We start from the raw sequence: 20,284 nt of genomic DNA, 5'->3' as shown, positions 1-20,284 counted from the left end.
AATGGCATTAACTTTTTCCTTCTGAGCATTAGAAATATTTAAGCCATTGAAATTCAATTTTAAAACTAATAAGTAGCAATTACAGTGCTTAGAAAACATTCATAACATTCATATATAGTACTTAGGAGCTAACAGTAATACTGTGAACACTTTCACATTCAGTAAAACAAGAAAGGTAAGTTAAAATACCTGCATCTTCCCATCTAAGGATCAATTGTTTGCAGGTGTGAATTTTGTCTGCAAATGCTCAGTAGGACAAGGGAGAAGCCCCTTTGGATACCTTAGGCTTTTGATTATGAAGGACATTTTGGTCAAAGTTTTCTAGCTAATCGAACCTTAATTTTTATTTTCTTAATGCATTCCCTCAGATTACAGTTAATGGCACTTTGACCAGTTGTCCTACTGCTGCCCAATATACTGGTATCAATATGTATTATACCCCAAAATGTTATTTTTAGTCCTGTAAGCATACCACTTTGGCACTGGCAGTATTTTCTATGTTCCAAATGAATATATGAAGAAGCCTAAAGATCTTCTTTCCACTGCCAATTCCTTTAAATATAGCATCATGTAATAACTTCAGTTTTTCAGAGTCTAATAACTAAAACAGAAAGAAAAAGACAGGTTATGTAAATTATTTTATTTCAGAATTTTCTTCACAAGGTTAAAAAAAAAGAGGTGAGAAAATGTTTAGTATTTGTCAATGATAAATCTGAAAATTATTTCTTAGCTTGTCATCCTCTGAGCAAAAGCCCTTATTAGACTACAAGTGAGGGGTAGCTATGTATAAAGCAGCCATTGTCTTCTTTTTTTTACTAAAGGGTGATGATTGAAGAAGTAAACATTTCCACAGTAAAAACACCTACAAGTACCAAGCCTATTCTGCAGCTTTCAGCAGTTATTAGGTTGTTAATTTGTTTTAAAAATAGTCAGAACAAAGTCTAGATGGATTTTTTAGATATAAAAACACATCATTGCAATTAGAACTAGCTAATCTCTCTAATCCCATAAAAATGTTTCACAGACAGACTCGTACAAAGGAAGCCAAATAGTAAAAGCAAAGGATAGGAGAAAGTGTAGGATAACCTCTTCTCATCCTAAATCACTATGATGACTTACACAAATAATAATCTCTCTATGGAATAGTTTGAATATTTTTATATTAAATGTTTGAAGACATATGAGAATTTATATGCAGATAAGTATGTGGGTACATGTACATGCTAAAAGTCCTGCTTCAAATATTAAATTTCCTACTATGGTACTACCCAGAGGACCCTGTAAAATTGTTCCTATTAAGAGTTGTCATTTCCAAGTTTAAATTGAAGGTTTTACCCTTTTGGTAATAAGCCTCCCTTTAGGGCCAGGCCATACAGCAGCTATAAGGATGGGTACAGGCAAAAAGCTACCTCTGGAGATGCTAGCAAAACAGAGCAGCAATAGAAATTGCCTTATGAACTCCTAAATGGTAACTACCTCCAAGAATGAGGGATAGCACCCACATCCTAGTAACACATAAGATGCACAAAACTACCCACATTTTAACACATTCTTACCTGAGAACAGAGCTTTGCAATGCACATGGAGACCTGCCCAGCCTACCAAAGCCTCTGGTAGAGGATGCTGGCAAGCAAGAATTAGCAAACCCCTACAAGTGCTCCTGCTACAGATGACTGAAGTGCAACTCAAGTGGGACCAGTTCAATGTATTAAGACAAATATTTTTAACATTACATTCCCAACAGTGATAAATTAGATAACCAAGCACCAGCCCAATAAAATTTTTGCTTACACTTAAAAGTAGAGCATCTGTTAATAAAACAGATTAGGTCACAAACATTTTTCTGCAACGACAGCCTCAAGCTTGTTGCAGCAGCAAGATTCATAGGCTACTCAAAATATGATTTATGCTTACATGTCAATTTATGATTGAAAAATATTTCTATAATTGTATTTTACAATCAAATATTTTTACATCAACCAGGTCTTGTAATTACATTGCAGTAATGCAATTAATATAAATTTAATTGCTCTGTAATTGATGTAAATTTAATTATGACTAAATTACATGAACTTTAACTACACTGCAATTCTATAAATTTTGATTTTTGACATCTTTTTTTTTCCTATTTAATAGCCTTATTCATATGACCCTTTTATTGAAAATAAAACCTTTTCTGAACAGAAAGACTGTACGATTTTGGAAGATTTAGACTCAAAATGATCCTATTGCCAGTGAACATTCTTAAATTTCTCAGTACAAATGATAAAATCAAAGAACCCTGAACTCCAGTCATGTAATCAGGAAGGCAAAATAAAGTGCCTCTCAAAAGCATTACCAGGTCAAGGAAACTAAACTCTAGGAATGCATTAAAATAAATCACAGATCCTGAAAATTGATTATGTAGCCGCTATAAATCCAAAATACTAATTTTTGGATTAACTCAGTTGCCTGTAATCTAAAAATCCATTTAAAAGATAACCTTACTTGGGCAAACTTCTAGGATTAATACAATTGAGCTATTCCCCACTGTCCATTTCAAACACCAAATATTTTTTCTAGCAACTACAATTATCGCTATTTTCAGGCACTGAAGTAGTAAAATTGAGATAGCATTAAGTGCAATAATATTTAATTGAAAGAAAAAAGCACAATACTGGGCTGCTGGAGAAAGTACTATTTATTATACATTTAAATACAAATTTGAAATGTGTTGTGGACACATCTGCAGGGCTACAGGTAAAAAATAACAATGTACAAAGTTATGTTCTGCATCACTCCAAAGGTCTGATGCTTCAGAAAAAACTTCACAAACTACCCCAAGTTCATCTCTGTAAGAACAGCGAGGATAAAACGTATACAATCTTTTGAACGGTAGGTATCTTTGTTCCCTCCCTGCATTAAGTACCTAGAGTTTGTAAACAGCCTTTAAAAGTGTTAATAGCTTTCAGGAATGTGTAATCACAGTTCATCTGGACTTGTCCCATAATTATAACCCTACACAGTAGTTTCATGTTTCCATAACCCAGTTCTAATATTACCAGTACTGTCCGCAGTGAGCAAAGGTCCATCCTGTCCACTGCTTTTAAGCGGTCCGTTCTGAACGGCTAAATTCAAGCCGTAAGATTTTTGCTGGTTTTCAAGTTCAACCACTATCGGCTTCCTCAGAATCTCCTTCTTGTTGTTGGCGGCGAGGCTCTTCTCTGTGTTTCTGCTGCTCTTGGGGAGCGTGCTGCAGGCGTCGCTGCTGTCCTGCTGCGCCTGGCTGTGCTGGCGCTCGCGGTAGGCCAGGTAGGCTCTGCGGCTGCGCGCGTGGCCCTCGCCGCCGCTCGGCCGGCTCTTGGGCAGGCCGCTCTGCACGCTCCCCTCCACGCTCGTGGGCACATCGTAGGCGTATTCCCTCAACACCGCGAGCCGGCTGGCACGGTGCCCCTTGCTCCTGTTCTTGTGATGCCGGGTCGGGTGCCCGTTTGTTCGGAACTGCACCTCCAAGGGGGCCACGTGCATTTTGATATCGTTGTCCACGGAATGCTCCGTGAGGCTGTTATCGAGCTGAGGGCCTGTGTTCAATGGCAGAGAGGTGGGGTGGCACTGAGCTGCTGCAGCTTGAATATTAGTTAGTTTACAACCTTGGGAAGAATTTTTTAGGCTTGATGCGCTTTTGTTTGTGCAAGAAGATTCTGCACTGCTGTTGGTGCACTTGGGGGCCTCTCCGTTGGTTCCAGTGGCACTGGAGGGCTGAACATTTACCTGCACTGAGTATGTGCTCCTTCCAGGGCAGCAAGTTGTTATCCAAGCATGTCTGACGTCTTCTCTATTAACACAGTGGTGCACCATAAGAAAGGCACTAAGGCTTAAACATGTTGCCCCAAAAAAGCAGCTAAAAATCAGGTCCATGGGATAATACAGGGAAACCGAGAGGGCTCCGAAGATCCACAGAGCAACATAGAGCAGCAAGGTCAGGCCCACGCCCAGGAGCTGAGCTTGAAAGCTGTGCTCGTTCTCCAGAGCAGAGGTGGAGACTAGTGACACGGACAGTGAATCTTGATGAGCCAGCTCCCCGTGCTCACTGGTGGCCAGACGCTGCTGCTCCTCCATCGGTTCCTTAAGTTCATATTTGCGCTCTGGATGTCGTTTCAGTTGTATGAATATGCTAAGAAAATACATGCAGTTTATGAAAATTATAAAGCTAGCTGGTCCATAAAATGCTCCTAAGCTAGGCTCCCATGTCATCCAGCAACTGGAGGGGTAGAAGAAAAGAAGAAAGTCAGAATGCATGTCTTCTTACAAGTCGCTTATGCTGTATCAGTTTCTAATGCACTTTGAGATGATCTTGACTGAATTAATATGTTATTGAGAAGAATCTTGACTTAACTCCTGCCCCACAATAGCAACTACTAAAATCACAAAGACCAAACCTATAAAACCTTACTGCAGAGCTCTCAGTTATACAGTACTTACTATGGTGCATTGGGTCTGCTGCCATAGTTTCGGATGTTTGCTGCTGCTGTTATTCCACACACTATAATGGGGATTCCTCCACCGATCAGGTAGAACCTAAAAAGCAAGGCCAGAGTATTAGTGGCTGCTTAGTGGAAACAGATTTTCTCCAGTCACCAAGAGGGAAAGGAGAGGTTTCCAGGATCCTAGAGCTATGGAAGTTCTTCAAGAAAGAGAGAGGGTGAATTAGGTTTTAGCTCCAGTGAAACTATCATGTTTTCCTTCCTCCCTACCCCCCCCAGGATGTAACCCAATATCCTCTCACAACTGCTCACCTCCCTCCAAGGCATGAAACAGGTTACGCACAGCTGGCAGAAAGAAGCAAAAGTCATTAGTCAAAAGTTATGAACTACTAGAAGAAACTACAGAAACTCAGAAGGAGAATACGTGGGCTCTTTCTTGCTTCCACAGCCGAAATTGTCTTAGAGCACAGATGCTTTTACAGAGCACCACACTAAAGACCTCTTATTAATGTCCTTGGTAAATAATCTTGTAGTCATTTATATCCTGCCTCCGAACAGTGGTGTTCATGCCCTCACAGGGGCACAGGCAGCACATATATTGGTACAGGATCTAACCTCTCATTTCATTTTCCGTGAACTCATGTTGCATTTGTTAGTAGCAGATCAATAACTACTGATAAACATTTAAATCAACAGCACTGCTCTCCATCTTAACATTAAATCAGTCTGAATTCAGATCTGCATGCTCAGCTGAAACGAGTGTTGATGAGCAATTTACTTTGCCAAGAACTTATGAGACATCGACTCCTAGTCTTAGACCTTTCCCCCTCATTTCAGGTGATCCACCAGAAGTTACTGCTGTCTCACCTGAGACAGCAAACAGCAGCCTAAAAGAGTTTAAGTCTTTCTTGGAAGCACAGGTACACTAAATCTTACCTAGCTGCTGAATCCCACAAAGATCAAATTCTGTCACTGGTTTATTCCACCTAGTCATGCAGACATCAGGTGCCAGGTCAGATGACAGAGTTCCTTTAAACAGAGCTCTAACCCTACATACCTTCCATTATATAGGTTACTAAATTACTTCCTCCAAGATGCAACACTTTTCAAACTTGAACAGCTAGGTAAAGCAGGCTATATATGGCAAATTACTATAAGGGGAAGAAGCAAAACATTTCACAGCCATAGTGCAGTTTCCTTTAGCAAAGAAACAAGTACGAATCAGTATTTAAAACTTTTAAGAGAAAAGTTAAAAACCTCTTTTCAACGCGCGCGCGTGTGTGTGTGTGTGTGTGAAGAAAGAGAGAGAACAGACTGAAGTGACAAAGGTACAAAAGATTAAGATTGTGACAGAAAAAGATAATTTTAATACTGAGGTTTTGTGGTTTGAAGCAGTATGTATACTCAGGACAGCATTAAACTTGTATTTTGCTTTATATGACACATTCCATGACTGGGATCTTAAGTACAGCTCTTTTAAAAGCAGTTCTTTGTTTCTATGTGTAAAATCTTGAATTTGCTTCCTCAGCCTTTTTTGAAGGCTGCTGAACAAAATACTATTTCTACCTAAAAAGCTCCATTCCGTTCCTGTGACTGACATTCAGACATCTGAGTTATTTTCACACCCTCTCACTCCACAAGTGCATTACACTTGGCAAAAAGTTCTTGACAGTTAAGAAATTCCAGGCAGTGCCAGTGCTGCAGCATCTTGTCAGCAATGGCTGGTGTGAGACACATCAGGCCTCCTCTCTACTCCCACAGGGGTTTTCCGTGGAAAATCAAATCAATTTTCAAAGCCTGTAATTTTTCCATCTGTTCATCACCTGTAAATCACCTAAACATACAGAATGGAGATCACGATCGACAAAATTATCTTACACACAGTGAATTCTCCAAAATAAAGTATGTCTGTGCTGAAGGGAAAGGAAGCATAACTTAGCAGGTGAGGATATCTACTTTGATCTATCACTTTATTTTTCTCTTGTTCAAAGAATCCTTTCCTTCTCAAGCCTGAAAAGGCATATTAGATAGACAGGGAATATACAGATATCACAGAAGCAAATATTTACTTTTTTTTTTTTATTTCTTTCTATTCAAAAAACTAGGGACCACAAAATCACGTGACAAGCTCCAAAACAAGAAACTTCTGCTTAAAACTATTTTACCACCACCAGAGTAGAGAGTTTCTTGTCTTAAGTATAAGCTTATGACGCAATTAAATGGGAAAAAAAATAATTGCAAGGCTGTTATGTACAAAACCAGCACAAATCTTGCAGATTAGGAACCTCCTCAGTCAGGATTTGAACACTGAGGGAACACTTTTATGAAATACAAAGTATACTCTTTCTTTCCTTTTACTTCTCCATGGAGCTATTATCATTTGCACAGGTAAGATGCTTGGCTCCGAAGCAGTATGTGCATGGAAGCACAAAAGTGGCTGAGAAAAGCAGCAATGAAAAACACAGATATTGAAAACGCTACTCAGCACACAGAGGGGAATGCACATGACACCCCACACTGAACAGATTTACCTTCTCTTAAAAGTGGAAAAAAGTAGTAAAGGAATACTTAACTGGTTAAGTATTAACTTTCTAACGCATTAAATGCTTCTGCACTTGTTTATAATGTTGCAAGATTTTATTTATGACATTAAGAAAAGCACTTCTGATTTTCTGTCTGCACTTCAGAAACAATTTTTTAAAAAAATGTTTGCCTGTATCACTAATGAAAGTTAATCAACTTCTGCCACCTTGTGGAGAATTCCAGCTTAGCAGGTTTTAATTAGTACCTGAAATAGGACGGAGGAACAAGAGCTGCTACGGTTTACCATTTAGTATTACGATACTATTTCACATAGACACGCATATTCACAGATAATTACTCACTCTAATGTCAGTGATTTCAAAAACAAATTCTATGAGAAATGCTTTACAGGAAATACTTTTTGATGACAGTTGATATTCTTCCAGTTAATTTTCAAGTCTTTTGAAAGATATATTAAACTTGATTACAGTGCTGGCTACTTTTGTGTTTAAGCATTTCTCCGCATTGTTTCTCCTATCATAATTTAATGGAAGGTATTGTTATTCATAATCGTAATCAAAGCGCCAGTGATTATACTGAAAGACTACTCATTTCTTTATTTATAAACCAGAAATACAGCATTATAACAATAATATGCCACAAGCAACCGTCCTTCAACTCATCCTCATTAACATCATATTGAGGAATTAAAAAAAAATCTAAGATGAAAAAAATCAAGTATGAAAAGCAGTTGCTACTGAACAGTACTGGAAATATGGTCATAGTGAGCTGGGAAATGAAAGAGGTACAGGAAGACACTCACCTGAGCATTGGTCTGGGCGGAGGAGGTGGCTCATCTGGATCTTGGCATCTTTTTGCTTTTTTAGTTACTTGCTTGTAAATATTACGAGAGGTCACACCCAGCCACAGTACTGTGGCAAGAGTAGAATAATGAAGAATTATCCCAACCTAAAAATAATAGTGAACAAAAAGCTTTCCATTTTGCCAAGTTACAAAAGAAATCGTAAAACAGGTGACTTGCATAAAAACCTCAATTTCTGAAGGTTAAGTTTGAGAGAGAAAGATGCTATAGTTGCTACTGGCAGAAGAAAAACATAGCAACTCAGGAGATGCTAGTTGTGCAATTCAAGGTAAGTCAAGATTACAGACCAATCATGCAGTTCAGGAAAAACAGATTTTAGCTTTAAGATACCCTACGTTACAGATCAATATTTAAATCCAAAAGTGAGGAAACTGCAAATTAACAATATCCTGACAAAGCTACATACTGCAAAATAAAAACTGCCTAACATCAGTGATTTCAACATAATAGCAAATCTGACCATACTTGGGTACTTAAACAGCCCTAGAACTAACTCAAAATCTGTCTCTTAAGCGAATATCACTATTTTACAAACAGAAATACAAACCAGTCCCACAAGACCAGACTGTTACAAAATAGAAGTCAAATAGAGCTAATGATTTTGGTTTAGAAAAAGTACACAACTTTGACTTGACAAATTTCGTCCTTCTTCCCTTTGCTATACTGATCGAGTACAAAAAGGCATTAAATATTTTTATACTTGTAGAAATTAGTTTTCAAAAGGCCTGTGGCATTCCACAGATAACTTCTTAATACAATTTCATAATAAGCTGTTCTCAAAAATAAAACTACCACTTGAAGTGTATCTGGTAATACTATTTTTGTGGGGAAAACACATCTGTTAAACTCCAAGTATCTTCTCCATTTTCAAATAAAGAACTATCTTCATAGATAAAAAACAAAAATCACCAAGGATTTAAAAAAGGGGGGAAGGGACATATAGACATATAGAAGGTGGGACATATAGATATTCTGGGATGAAGAACTGTGCTTAAGTGAGCTTAAGCATAATGCCACAATATTGAAGGCTACAGTACAAAAAAAGCTCAGAACTGCATGTCTTCCATTTATACACAAAAATTTAACTTGCCAAATGAATTTAGAGTCAAGAATTCAGTATTTAAACATCGATTTCTGGAAATAACTGCAAAGTCATTTCTTGTGTTATGTTTACTTACTGCTTGACAAATGCTGGCATTCCTGGTCTGAGTTATGCCTCCAATAAACATCACACATGTCAGGAAAATATGAAAGCTCAGGTTAACTAGCATATGCCAGCTTTTTACACTGATCCTGATCACACTGTCAAAGTAAAAAATAAAATAAAAAAGACAAAATAAAACACAGCTGCTTTAGCGCCTTTCAGAAGCAGGCAAGAGAGATGCATGTTAAGTAAGATATAATTACTGTTAATGATTGTTTGACTACCTCTACTTTGCAATCAAACGTAATCTTTGTTCTTCATACCCAGAAATTAAGCCACCCTCCTATTAGCTAACATTATACAGTTATTTGCCTAATTCAAAGATTTAGTTTCTAGTTCACTGACATCAACAGAGATTTAAAAGGCTGAACAGTGTGTTTAATTCCACTGTTATTTTTGAAAGGGAGGTGCTTCATTATGAAGGAAGAGAATTAAGTGTACAGACGCTTCTAAGAGCAAAATTTTAAGTCAAGAACTGATGAACGTGCTAATTATTTAACTCAGTTTGCAGATTACAGATGTAGACCGCAACAGCACATCCCCCTCAGGAAAGTAGTCCCAAGCACTCTGAATCCAACTTAATGTCTGCATGAAGTAAGGCTTCTGCATCTCCGTTTCGTACCTGTGGTGGTATATGTAGCTGACTATGATCATCAACAGGCACATGAGCAAAACCATGGCAGTGGCATAAACTACTGGATGCAAAAGATCAGCTGGCTGGGTATAGAATTCAGCTCCTGTCAAGTCCTGTCAACAAAACAATGTCACATTAGTCCATCTCTTTTCCTTGCTTTATGGGTGGGAATGGGAGAGGAAACAAATTAACAGGAACCTTCCAGATAAAACCTCCTCCTCTTCCCTCAAATTATTTAAAATAGTAGGCTTTGTTCCACAAATACCTGTTATTCTGGCTGAATGTTATAAATTCAGCTATAAACTACTTTTTAAATGTCATTCAAGTTTTGCAAATCCATCAGTCCAAATGTACTCAAGAAAAAACATATAAAATGAAGCCTAATAGTATTAACGCACCCATTCAAATAGTTTGTAGGGAGAGTTTTCATTTATTAGTAAGAGCAGCAGCAAATAAAGATAATTTTTTATAGCTGGAACTGATGCAGCTGAAGTTATTACTATTTTCTTAATGGCAATGAACTCTGAAAAAAAATTAATACATCTCTGTGCAAAATAAAGCAAATTTAGTTAAGAAAGACTGGTGGAAATATTTATCTAGTCCACATTCTGAAAAATTATATAGAGAAACTGATCTCTTAGCTATTACTTGGAGTAAAAGTCACTTCTAAACCTGTAGAGTTGTAAATGCCAAATATGTGTGGGGCAGAAGGAGTGTTTCTGAATAAACAGTAAAACACTAGCTTCAGTTTGGAAAAAAAATCATGTAATGATTTTAGGTTAAAATGAGTAATTTGATTTCACAGACAGAAGAAAAATCTCTGGAATTAATGCTTAAGTTTAATCACATCAGCAGTGTCTTCCCTGTTCTTTCAGTTGCTCTCTTATCAGACTGCAAAGTTGTTCTACCGAACCACCTCACCAGCCTCTTCCCGAGCAGAGCAGCCAAGACGAAGCAATACTGCATTCTGGTCCCTACTCCTCATGAATCTCATATGTTAAGTTTCTGTGTTGGATTAAAAGCTCATTTGAACAAATTTAAACAGGGACCTTCAATGAGAATTCAGACCTTCCTTATAGATTGTTATAGTAGTCTGCAACATGCTAGTCCGGTTTTCCACTGCTGTTTCATTTACTGTGTGTGTGTGTAGGGTTCCATCAACACCATCATCAGTTGCACCAGCTTTATCAATCAGAGCCAAAGCCACTTCAGCGTGTTAAGTGTGTGCAGGGAATCTCCCACAGTTAAGCTCCCTGACATAAGCCCCTCCAGTCTCTATGGCCTGCATTGTGGGAAGGAGTTAATTTAAGGAATACCAATTCTGTGCAAGTATAAATGAGAACCACTAGCAGCAGAGAAAAAAAAGCTGCCCCTTCCTCTACCATTTTTTTTTTCCTCTTTCTTCAATGAGATTCTTTGCATGCTCTTCACAATCAGACATTGATATAATCTTATTACTTTTTAATTTAGCCGTAGTCACGCAAAACAGCAGATTACGTCTTTAATTTTTTCTTCCTCCAGATGGCAAAAATGTGACCAATGATGGCATTATACACATTGGAAGTTTAATTCAGTTTTAAAGAACACTTGCATTCAAGGGAAGCATTTTGTTTTAAAAAAAGAGAAAACACACATAACTACAGAATTACAATGATTTGTAGTTTAAAACAGTATCTTTAGAGTAAAAGTGAAAAGCCCTTCCCTTTGAACTGCTTTAGAGGTCTTATGCTACAGCATCATACCAAAACTTGTATGTTTATTTAATTCTCTTCAGAAGAAAATTTATGAAAAATTAAGTTGCAAAATAATAAATAACCATTTCACATGGTCTACTCAAATTATTTCTTTGGAGTATAACCATATAAAAATATGCTTAATTCAACAGCAGCACATTGAATAAAGGTAGAAAAAAATTCATACCAAGTTTATAGTTAGTAGTTCCTAAAACTCTAATATTTCACCCAGCTTCCTCTTTATCTCCCTTTTTTCCATATTGTATTTCATAGTTAGTATTTGGTTGTAGCAGCTGATGAGCTTGATTACAGTCACTATGTGTAGAAATGATTCTTATTCTATATGGGTGACAGCATTATGCACGTGGGCACACATACACACCTACGCATATTCGTAAAGGACAGGACAGATGCTAAGTCCTGAGGCCAAGAGCCCTGGGGACAAAGAAGGAATCCTCCTACATAATTTAAGATCTAAAGATCTTAAACCTAATCCTAAAAAAATAAAAAAAAAGAGCACCCTCCTCCCTTAGTTGTGCCAACTCTTTTAGAGCTGGTTAGCCATTTTATTGGCAAAGAATAGAGTTCAAACACAGCTTTTGAACAATATTTCAAAAAATTTTTAGTTTGGATGGTAACTAGAATTTCTTCTAGTAACAAATATGCATAGTAGTGAACAACTAACTAATTTAGGGTATAACAGATGCATCTCATTTTAGACCACAGGGAAAACAAGTAAAAAAAACACAAAAAACAAATTCCACTTTGATAGCTTTGCATGTAAGGATTACACCAACATTTATACCAATACAAGCAACAAGTGAAGATTTTTTTCTTAAAGTGCAGTTTTCTGTGAAGAGGAACATGGCAATTCAAACCTTCTCTAATGCAAGAACAAAACCAGAGCTGTGTTTGCAATATAGTTGCAGAAAGAGTCATACCATTAAAACTGCATAGTTGCTGAGGGAATAGCACTGAATGGTGGTAATATTCTCATCAGACAGAAGAATGCGACATCCATCAGACTTCCAGCCCCCTTGTCCATTGAGCAGATCAAAGTCCCACTGAGCTGCAACAGCATCTGCTCCGTGCGCAATACGCCGCAGCGTCACATTTATAGGAACGTGGTGACTGGCTAGGTTGAAACCATCTGTTACAGAATAAATGTATTTGCACATAAATTTCTTGACACAAACTCCTCAACATATAAAATGCTAGATGCCATATAGACTTTTTTTTATATATATATGTATGCTACTTAACACATGAAAGTCAGAACAACTTCTGTACTTTTAAAGATCATAAAAATGTAATGATTAAAACAAACCTATCTTGGTGAGAATAACCGGTGTCACGACCGTACGGCGCTTGCCATCATCAGCCAGATTTGTTGAATTCCCTGTGGCTGGAAAAAGCTTTCCATTGCGAAAGGCGATGAGCTGAAGCTTGTAGACAGATTCATCTGCTGGCCTGATTTCTCTTTTTTGCTTTTGGGCAAAGAGGGAGGCAGGCAATTGGATAGAAGCCTCCACAATTGTATTCTAGAAATAAAGAGGTTTTTTTTAAGTTTAAAAGAGAAAATGAAATTCTTTTCAGAGTGCAGTTTAGCAACTCCTCCAATTGTGCACTGCCAGAAGCGGACACTTTCACCAGACTATGCATTATGATAAACCTATTTGAAAGTATGTATGCCAATAATCCACCTTAAAACACCTGAATTTAACTCCCCTCCCTCCTTAAAAATTATTCCTTAAAAATTGTGTTCCTTAATTATAACATTGCAATCTGGATTATGCAAGACTGCTATTCCAACTTTAAAATTCTGTAATTAAGCTTGCTTTCAAAATGTTTCACATTTACTGTGTTCTTACAAAGCCAAAGGGGAACAGTGAGCAGCAGACCTTTAATGCCAGGCTTGACAGCGTATTTGAAACGTTGCACTTAAAGCTTAGCTGCTTGTCCAGGTTTCCATCTGGATCTCTTCTCCCATAATCACCGAGTCCTGTACGGTCTGAGGTAGCCACCTTCTGAAATACGGTGCACGTCATCCCAGTGAAACCAGCAGCCTTTATTACATAAGCCTCAAGAGCAATGTTTGGAGAATACTGTGACAACAAAAGCAGAAACTCATTAATTATTTTTTCCACACTGCTTAAAATTAACAAACAATCTTCGTAAGATTCTCTGCTATAACATTAAACATAAAAAAACCACACTGTACTGGCTAGCTGGCAGGGAAATCAGAAAATTTCTCCCTGCAGAAACAGCGAGCCTTTCAGATGATTCCAACATCTATTAAAGAAAAACAAAAAGCCACTAAAATGCCTTTAAATAAATAAGTTGATACTTACAGTAGAGTAAACCTGGGCCCCGTTTGCAAGGCGATATGCAGCAATTTTCTGCAGACACTGCACGATTCTCGTGCAAGCCCTGGCTTCCCTCTGGGCCAGCCACAGAACACGCTCATCAGCCAACATAATGTTACTTGCTATGTCCACCATCACGTCACCAAGCTAGCAAGGAAGAGAAAGAGCCTGTTTTACAATTTTGATCACTTATACCAAAAAACAGGATCATTTAGCATCAATTGGGATCAGAAAACACAAAGCAATTGTTAGCATAAAAAAAAGAAAATTAAAAAAAAAAACACAGTTTCTTCCTATTGCAACTTGAAACTGAAATACTTCAGCTTGGACATATACCTACATCCAAAATAAGTGGCACACCAGTGTAACTTGTCTACTTGGATTTTACTTAGCAAAATCATGAGAAATACCACTATTTTAATAACAGTTAGGTGCAATGTCACTAGTTTTACTTTACTAATTAGTAAAAAGAACCATCATCAACTTTTGAATCTGGAATAATAAATAAAGCCTGTAAATCAGCAATAGTACAGTTCTTGTGTACAAGGGAAAAGAGCAAGAAAAGAATAATACAGGAGAAAATTAACACATAATTCCTTCTGCTTCTCTTCCTCTACACCTTGTTCACCTTTATTTTGTGAACTGTTTTAGATTATAGGCGTAATAGTAAATAACAGCAAACAATTATAGGCACCAGAGCTAATTTCAAGCCACAAGTCACACTGTTCAGGAGTTTACTTCATGCGTCCTGCAGACAAGGACAGACGTTGTATGGGCAGACCTATACAAACCAGCCAAGGAAATGCATTTAGACCATAACTGCCAAAATTCACAAATATCTACTTCAACAAGATTAGGTTTTCGTAGCATTTAAGAAACAGTGACAGAGACTGGATTAAATGTGAAGGTATATTTTTTTTTCCATTCTATGTACCTAATTAAAATGAATTAAATGCAATACCCAGTGCCTAAATTTACATAGAAAATTTCAGTTCCTAAAGACAAATCTCTCCCCTACTTTCCTGTAGTATCTGTACCCGATTTCACTTCATACCTATGGAATTATTTACAAAACAAAGCATTGCAGTTCTGTTTTGAAATTGAATAGAAACAAATGCTGCAGATGCATGATCAGCAGCCGAGAGTCAGAGCACATTCACAGACTGCAGCCCTTTTCATTACAAGCTCAAAACAATCAAATCGAACCTCAAATAATTGAAGGATCTACTTATTACTTGAAAACTGGTATCAATTTTCACATATTACCACATTCATTTTTACCGTGAAATTAAGATCCTGAAGGTATAAGGCTTGAGTTGTTTCTTGAAGTATATATATTAATATCGAAATCTTATTCTCTTAGAGATATACAAGTTTTTCAACTTTTTAACTTATGACAACTTACTAAGCACATTCTGAAATTTTCTTTTTCAGTTTGTTTCCATTTTGACATGAAAAAGCTACTAAAGGTGCATTTTAGAATTTACAATATATCTCAGAATAACTAGAGTGTAACACATTAAAGAATGGACAAGAAATTGCTATAAGCATCAATGTTTTGCATTCATTTAAGCAAAAATGTGTAGAGTAAGACCTTACAATAACCCTAGCATTATTAGTATTAAAAATTATTAAATGCCACTTATATTCATTCAATATATCAAACCACACAATGACTAAATATGTTTCACCAAATAAGGTGAAAAAATACATTGCCTAAGAGAAAATCTTAACTGCCTATGAATTTAACTTGGACATCTTTATAGCATCTTCACCTGCCAACATGGCAGAATAACGCCAAAACCTGTCAGTCTACTGGCACTACATCACTGGTAAGAGGAGAACATCTTTGCTGTATGATTTGTTATATCGTAATCTAAGGCACGTTCCTATTTTAGGTCGGGTACAAAAACAACCACTAAGCAGCCTTTATAATTACAAAATAGCTCTAGAAATGTTGTGTATCATTGTAAAAGAATATCTAAAATGAAAAATGAAAATTCTCCAAGTAGTTCTGTAAAAAAAAAATCTATAGCCAGCATCTATGGTTGGCTGTGGGGGAATGAGGATGGGTGGAAGGGGGTACGTGCGTGAAATTTGGCCTTTTTTCATTATGTGCAACTTTTTTTAAAAAACTGATGCACTGTGGTCTCCATCCTCCCAACATGCACTGTACAGTGAGCTCAACAAACCTCTGTTCAGCAGTGAAACAGAGAGTTCCTACCCACTGGTGGGACTACTCAACCACTCGCACTTTTCTCCCCAACAATGAGCGTTCTCTAAGATTTTACTTTGATTTCTTATCGTAGAGTCTATCAGACATAGGTATGAAAACCTTAGAGATACAGCTCAATACTGAATAAAGACAGCCTATTGTGGCAGGAGGGGAGAAGGTAAGTCTTGTTTTATTCATTATTGAGAGGATCTCTGAGGCTTTCATTAATTTTTTTTTTAAATAAAAACATACCAATGAAAACCTGTGTGACCCACTCCATACTAAATAAAAGCAGACTTACTGTACACCTATCTCCCTGCTCCAGTGCTGAGCAGAGGTGTTACTCACATTACAGGTCCAGTGAATGCTGGATCATCGCAGTACGAATGCAAAGTCTGTGACCATGGGTCAGCAACTTCAGGGACCTACTAAACAAACAAAAACATGGAATAGAATCTGATAAAGGCTAATTCAGCAGCTGCATCTAACGCTGAGGTTTCATTGTGCAGAATAAACACTTCAACTGATAATCTTTAAAGTGATGGCAAATTTTCCAGTTACCTCTTTATACTTTTCAGCAAATCTTCCAAATTTCTCTATCATTTCAGCCACAAAAATAACATCCATCTTATCAGAAAAATTTGCTGCTTCAACAGTGTAAGCCAAGAGCTGTCTGGCAGTTGCCACTGCATTAGTGAGGTTGAGCGGCATCTATATAAAGAAGAAATACAAATATTTTAAAGAAGTGAAAGTTAAGAACAAGATAAAGGAAACACTTTGATAATCAGCACATCAACACTACATCAAAGGAGGCAGCAATCTCGACACAGTTTATGAATGTGCAAACAGTGTTTTAGTTAGTCATGGACTACTACCTTATCTGCTAGCAACAATAAAGTTCTACAAGGCTGGGAATCAGTATTTGTATTTGCAGCCAGAAACTGATTTTTGTCCTTTTGTCTGCAAAGGCAGAGAGCCTGTGAAAGAGACACCGCACCAGAAGACAAAGCCTTAAGTCCTTAAGTATTTTCCTTTGCGTCACAGCCTAGGCATTAACTATATAAAGCTTCTAAAAATATGGAACTTCAAAACAGGCCGCCAAGAGAAATTCACGACCACCATTGCCCCGCTCATGCTTAATTCTGTAATTACTAGAAGCATACTTGAAACTGAGCACACAGAAAAAACAAAGCCACAGCAGATTCTCTGTAAGTTCAAGATTTCATCCCTTTAAGAAGCACCATGCTGGAAAATCCTTTGTCACTCAGTAGGATACATTACAGTCCAGCAGGGCAGGACTATACAAATACTATTAGTTCACAGTCCAATGGATGTTTATCCATGACAAGCAAAACTAGAGATTATTTTGTGCCATTTGGTTGCTAAAACCCTGCAGGTCTTAGTACACAACTATAGACCTAGTAGCAGTCAATGGAAGGATATTCTTTCCCTACGTCCAACACTAAAATACCTACCTGATTGTCAATCATGTACAAGATCATCACATGCACTGAACAAAACCAGCTTTCAATTTTGCATAATCTTTTAGAACTTTTCCTTTAAGCATGTATTTATTTCTACCTCAAACCATACCTGTATGACACTCAAATGCAAACAGTGATTTATGCTTTGACAGAGGCTTCCTTCCATTTTAATGCAGACCTTGACTTAAGCAGCATGTCAAAGTTTTAGTGTACAGAACAAGTAGACTCCTTCTGTGTACAAGGACTAAAGGCTCTTGTATTATCATTATTACATCTTAGTCTCAAAGTGACCAAAAGACCGTGCAAAATAGTCTTAAAAAGATCCTACTATAAAAAAAGAATCTGAGGAGAAAGAAAAACACCTAAAAAAACACCCTTAAATCCAAAGCATTCTGATATTTTCCCTTGTAAGAAAAAACAAATAACCTCTGAACAACTCCTCCCTACACACACACTCAGTGCAGCATGCTTGTGCTCCTGTATTTGTATGGGTAATGGAAGCTGTTACCTACTTCACTCCTGAGCATGACAATTCTACTTCGTTTTTCTGAAGACACCATTCTGAACCTCACATCTTAGCTTCCTAAAAATGGCAACATGAAAACTGGCAACATTCTTCCCAAATCTGAAAAACACTGGTAACCAAAAGCAGATTAACAGGCTGAAATAACAGAGGCTTCTGAGCAGCTGCAGCTCTTAAACTGGGCTCGAGCATGAAGCGAGGAGTAGGGCAGAGCTGGGCCAGGCCTTGCTGGAAGATGCTAATTCCCAAGTGAGGCAAAGGTAACCAGCAGCATGAGAAGTTTTCCCCAAAGCAAGGACACAGCCTTGCTGTTCCCCATGGTGAGACAAGGGCACCATCTCCCACCTGGTGGCAGTTCATTATGGTGGCTACGCCCTCTGCTCCCCAGCTTCAACTCCCAGACATGTTTCTTGCTACTAAGCCATGAAGGGCTAGGAAAGTATAGAATCAATGCACAAACTGTTGCCAGCTCTCTCAATTCCTACTCAGGTTAGTTTGCAATACCTAAGAGTTGCATCAATCCTGCACTCTATTTCTTAGCATACCACGCACATTGCAAGAGGTGGATCCCTTACTATACGGGGTAACAAAAGCAGAATATCACCAAGAACACATAACAAGACAGAAAATAAATAGCAAATTAAAATATTTTCCTGTCTGGCTTTAAAAAGATCAATAGCACAGAAAAAGCTTTAACTTGGTGACTGTTCTGAGTATCTAAGTAAAATGCCTGCCGTAACAGACAATCCTTTTCCTCCCTCCCACCCTTTCCATTTTTTTCACACAAGTGTTCACTGATCCTCAAGGAACCAGAGCAGAAAGGTAAAGACTATGTTTAAACTTAACAGAATAGAGTGGAAGCAAGTCAGCAGTTCCCCATCTACACAACATGCTGTTCAAGGCTTTCAATTAAAACTAGATCTAGTCCAAGCCATTGTGCAAGTCTTCATAGTGTACATGAGCCAGAGCCATTCAGTGGGAAAATCCTGGTTTGGATCCTGATGATCCTAACTAGAGGCTGCACTGCATTTGACACACAAGGCTGTTTCCTCCAAAGGTACCAGCTCACACACACTCAAACCACTCTGAACAGACACTACACGTGGTCAGATGACACCACGGCCCATGGTAAATACAGATAGTGCTACTGTCATCATCATCATCATCATCATCAACTAAAAGGGGTTTAGCTTTATTACAAAAAAATAACAAAAAATCCACTGGTGTCTAGAGGTCCAACTATCATGTTGATGCTAGTAATCTGACAACATATATTGAAATACATCAAGCTTAACTCACAGGATCAGAGTTTTGTAGCATATTCTACAGTACAGTGCCTATTGACACAAGCTTTGTGAACACTGTTTTGCAGTGACGTACCAAAAGCCTACATTAGGCTCTGATGATATTAGCCTTAGCCAAAGAGATGAACCTTAAAGGAGTCTGTAATTAAAAAAAGCCATTTTATGGCTACAATAAATGAAAATCTGGAGTACTCCCTTATATCATGGTAATGGACTAAAAGACTAACTAATATTTGTTAGCTTTGGCACTTAAAAAATACTGCAGGTTTACTGCAACAGAGGCGGCGCCAGACTTCTCAGCGTAACAGTTGTGTTGTTCCCCATCACTGCTTCAGCCACACTGTTCCCTCGTAACAGAACTGGGCAGCCTGCTGCCAAAAAGCAATTATGACAAGCACCAATCTCTTATGTTTTACATATTCTTTAAGCATGTGTTTCTCAAGTCCTAACTTATCCTAGCCAACATGCTTGTATGTGTAATTCTCACAAAACACACTTTCCTCCATCTCAAACTCTTTTCAATATTTGTTATCATAGAAGTTAAATCTAGCACTTCTCAAATATAACTACAGAAACGATACTAATATTATATGGTACAAAACATCTTTGTTTTCAACCATCAGAAAAACACAAGGGTAATGGTATTCTTCAATACACCAATATGCATAAAATCCAAGTCACTAGCAGTTCTTCTGTTTTACAGAAACGTAGACAAGGAAAACAAATTCCAGCAAAAGGCCAGTAATACATTTTTTCTCTTCACTTCCAATCCACGGGTACCCAAAGCAAAGTTAAACTAAAAATCTGGCATAAACCTAGAAGTTCCACAGGTATTCATCCACGTATTCATTACACTTAAGCCAGACTCTCAGCATGACCAACTATTAAGTGGACAGATAATTTCCTATTTTTATTTCATTAAAAAATCTGGCGTTCATAAGAGCTGCCCGAG

At 37.6% G+C, this 20,284-nt stretch overlaps 1 protein-coding gene across 1 annotated transcript in view; it reads right to left on the bottom strand.

Annotated features, from left to right (window-relative positions):
- Positions 1-2,997: 2,997 nt before the first annotated feature.
- Positions 2,998-20,284, bottom strand: part of ADGRA3 (adhesion G protein-coupled receptor A3) — a 48,231-nt gene continuing 30,944 nt past the window's right edge. The window contains exons 10-19 of the mRNA XM_026037556.1: positions 16,583-16,732; positions 13,792-13,953; positions 13,342-13,545; positions 12,768-12,981; positions 12,382-12,590; positions 9,696-9,820; positions 9,048-9,171; positions 7,810-7,955; positions 4,462-4,557; positions 2,998-4,240 (exon numbers count right to left, since the gene is read on the bottom strand). Coding sequence (XP_025893341.1) covers positions 2,998-4,240; positions 4,462-4,557; positions 7,810-7,955; positions 9,048-9,171; positions 9,696-9,820; positions 12,382-12,590; positions 12,768-12,981; positions 13,342-13,545; positions 13,792-13,953; positions 16,583-16,732 — 2,673 coding nt within the window. The remainder of the gene's footprint in view (positions 4,241-4,461; positions 4,558-7,809; positions 7,956-9,047; positions 9,172-9,695; positions 9,821-12,381; positions 12,591-12,767; positions 12,982-13,341; positions 13,546-13,791; positions 13,954-16,582; positions 16,733-20,284) is intronic.

Source organism: Nothoprocta perdicaria, unplaced genomic scaffold (genome assembly GCF_003342845.1).
Source record: "Nothoprocta perdicaria isolate Ctin4 unplaced genomic scaffold, notPer1 scaffold_2, whole genome shotgun sequence".
Classification (NCBI taxonomy): Eukaryota; Metazoa; Chordata; class Aves; order Tinamiformes; family Tinamidae; genus Nothoprocta; species Nothoprocta perdicaria.
Note: the sequence above shows the minus strand (reverse complement) of the source record. Positions and strands in the feature narration are given on the sequence as shown.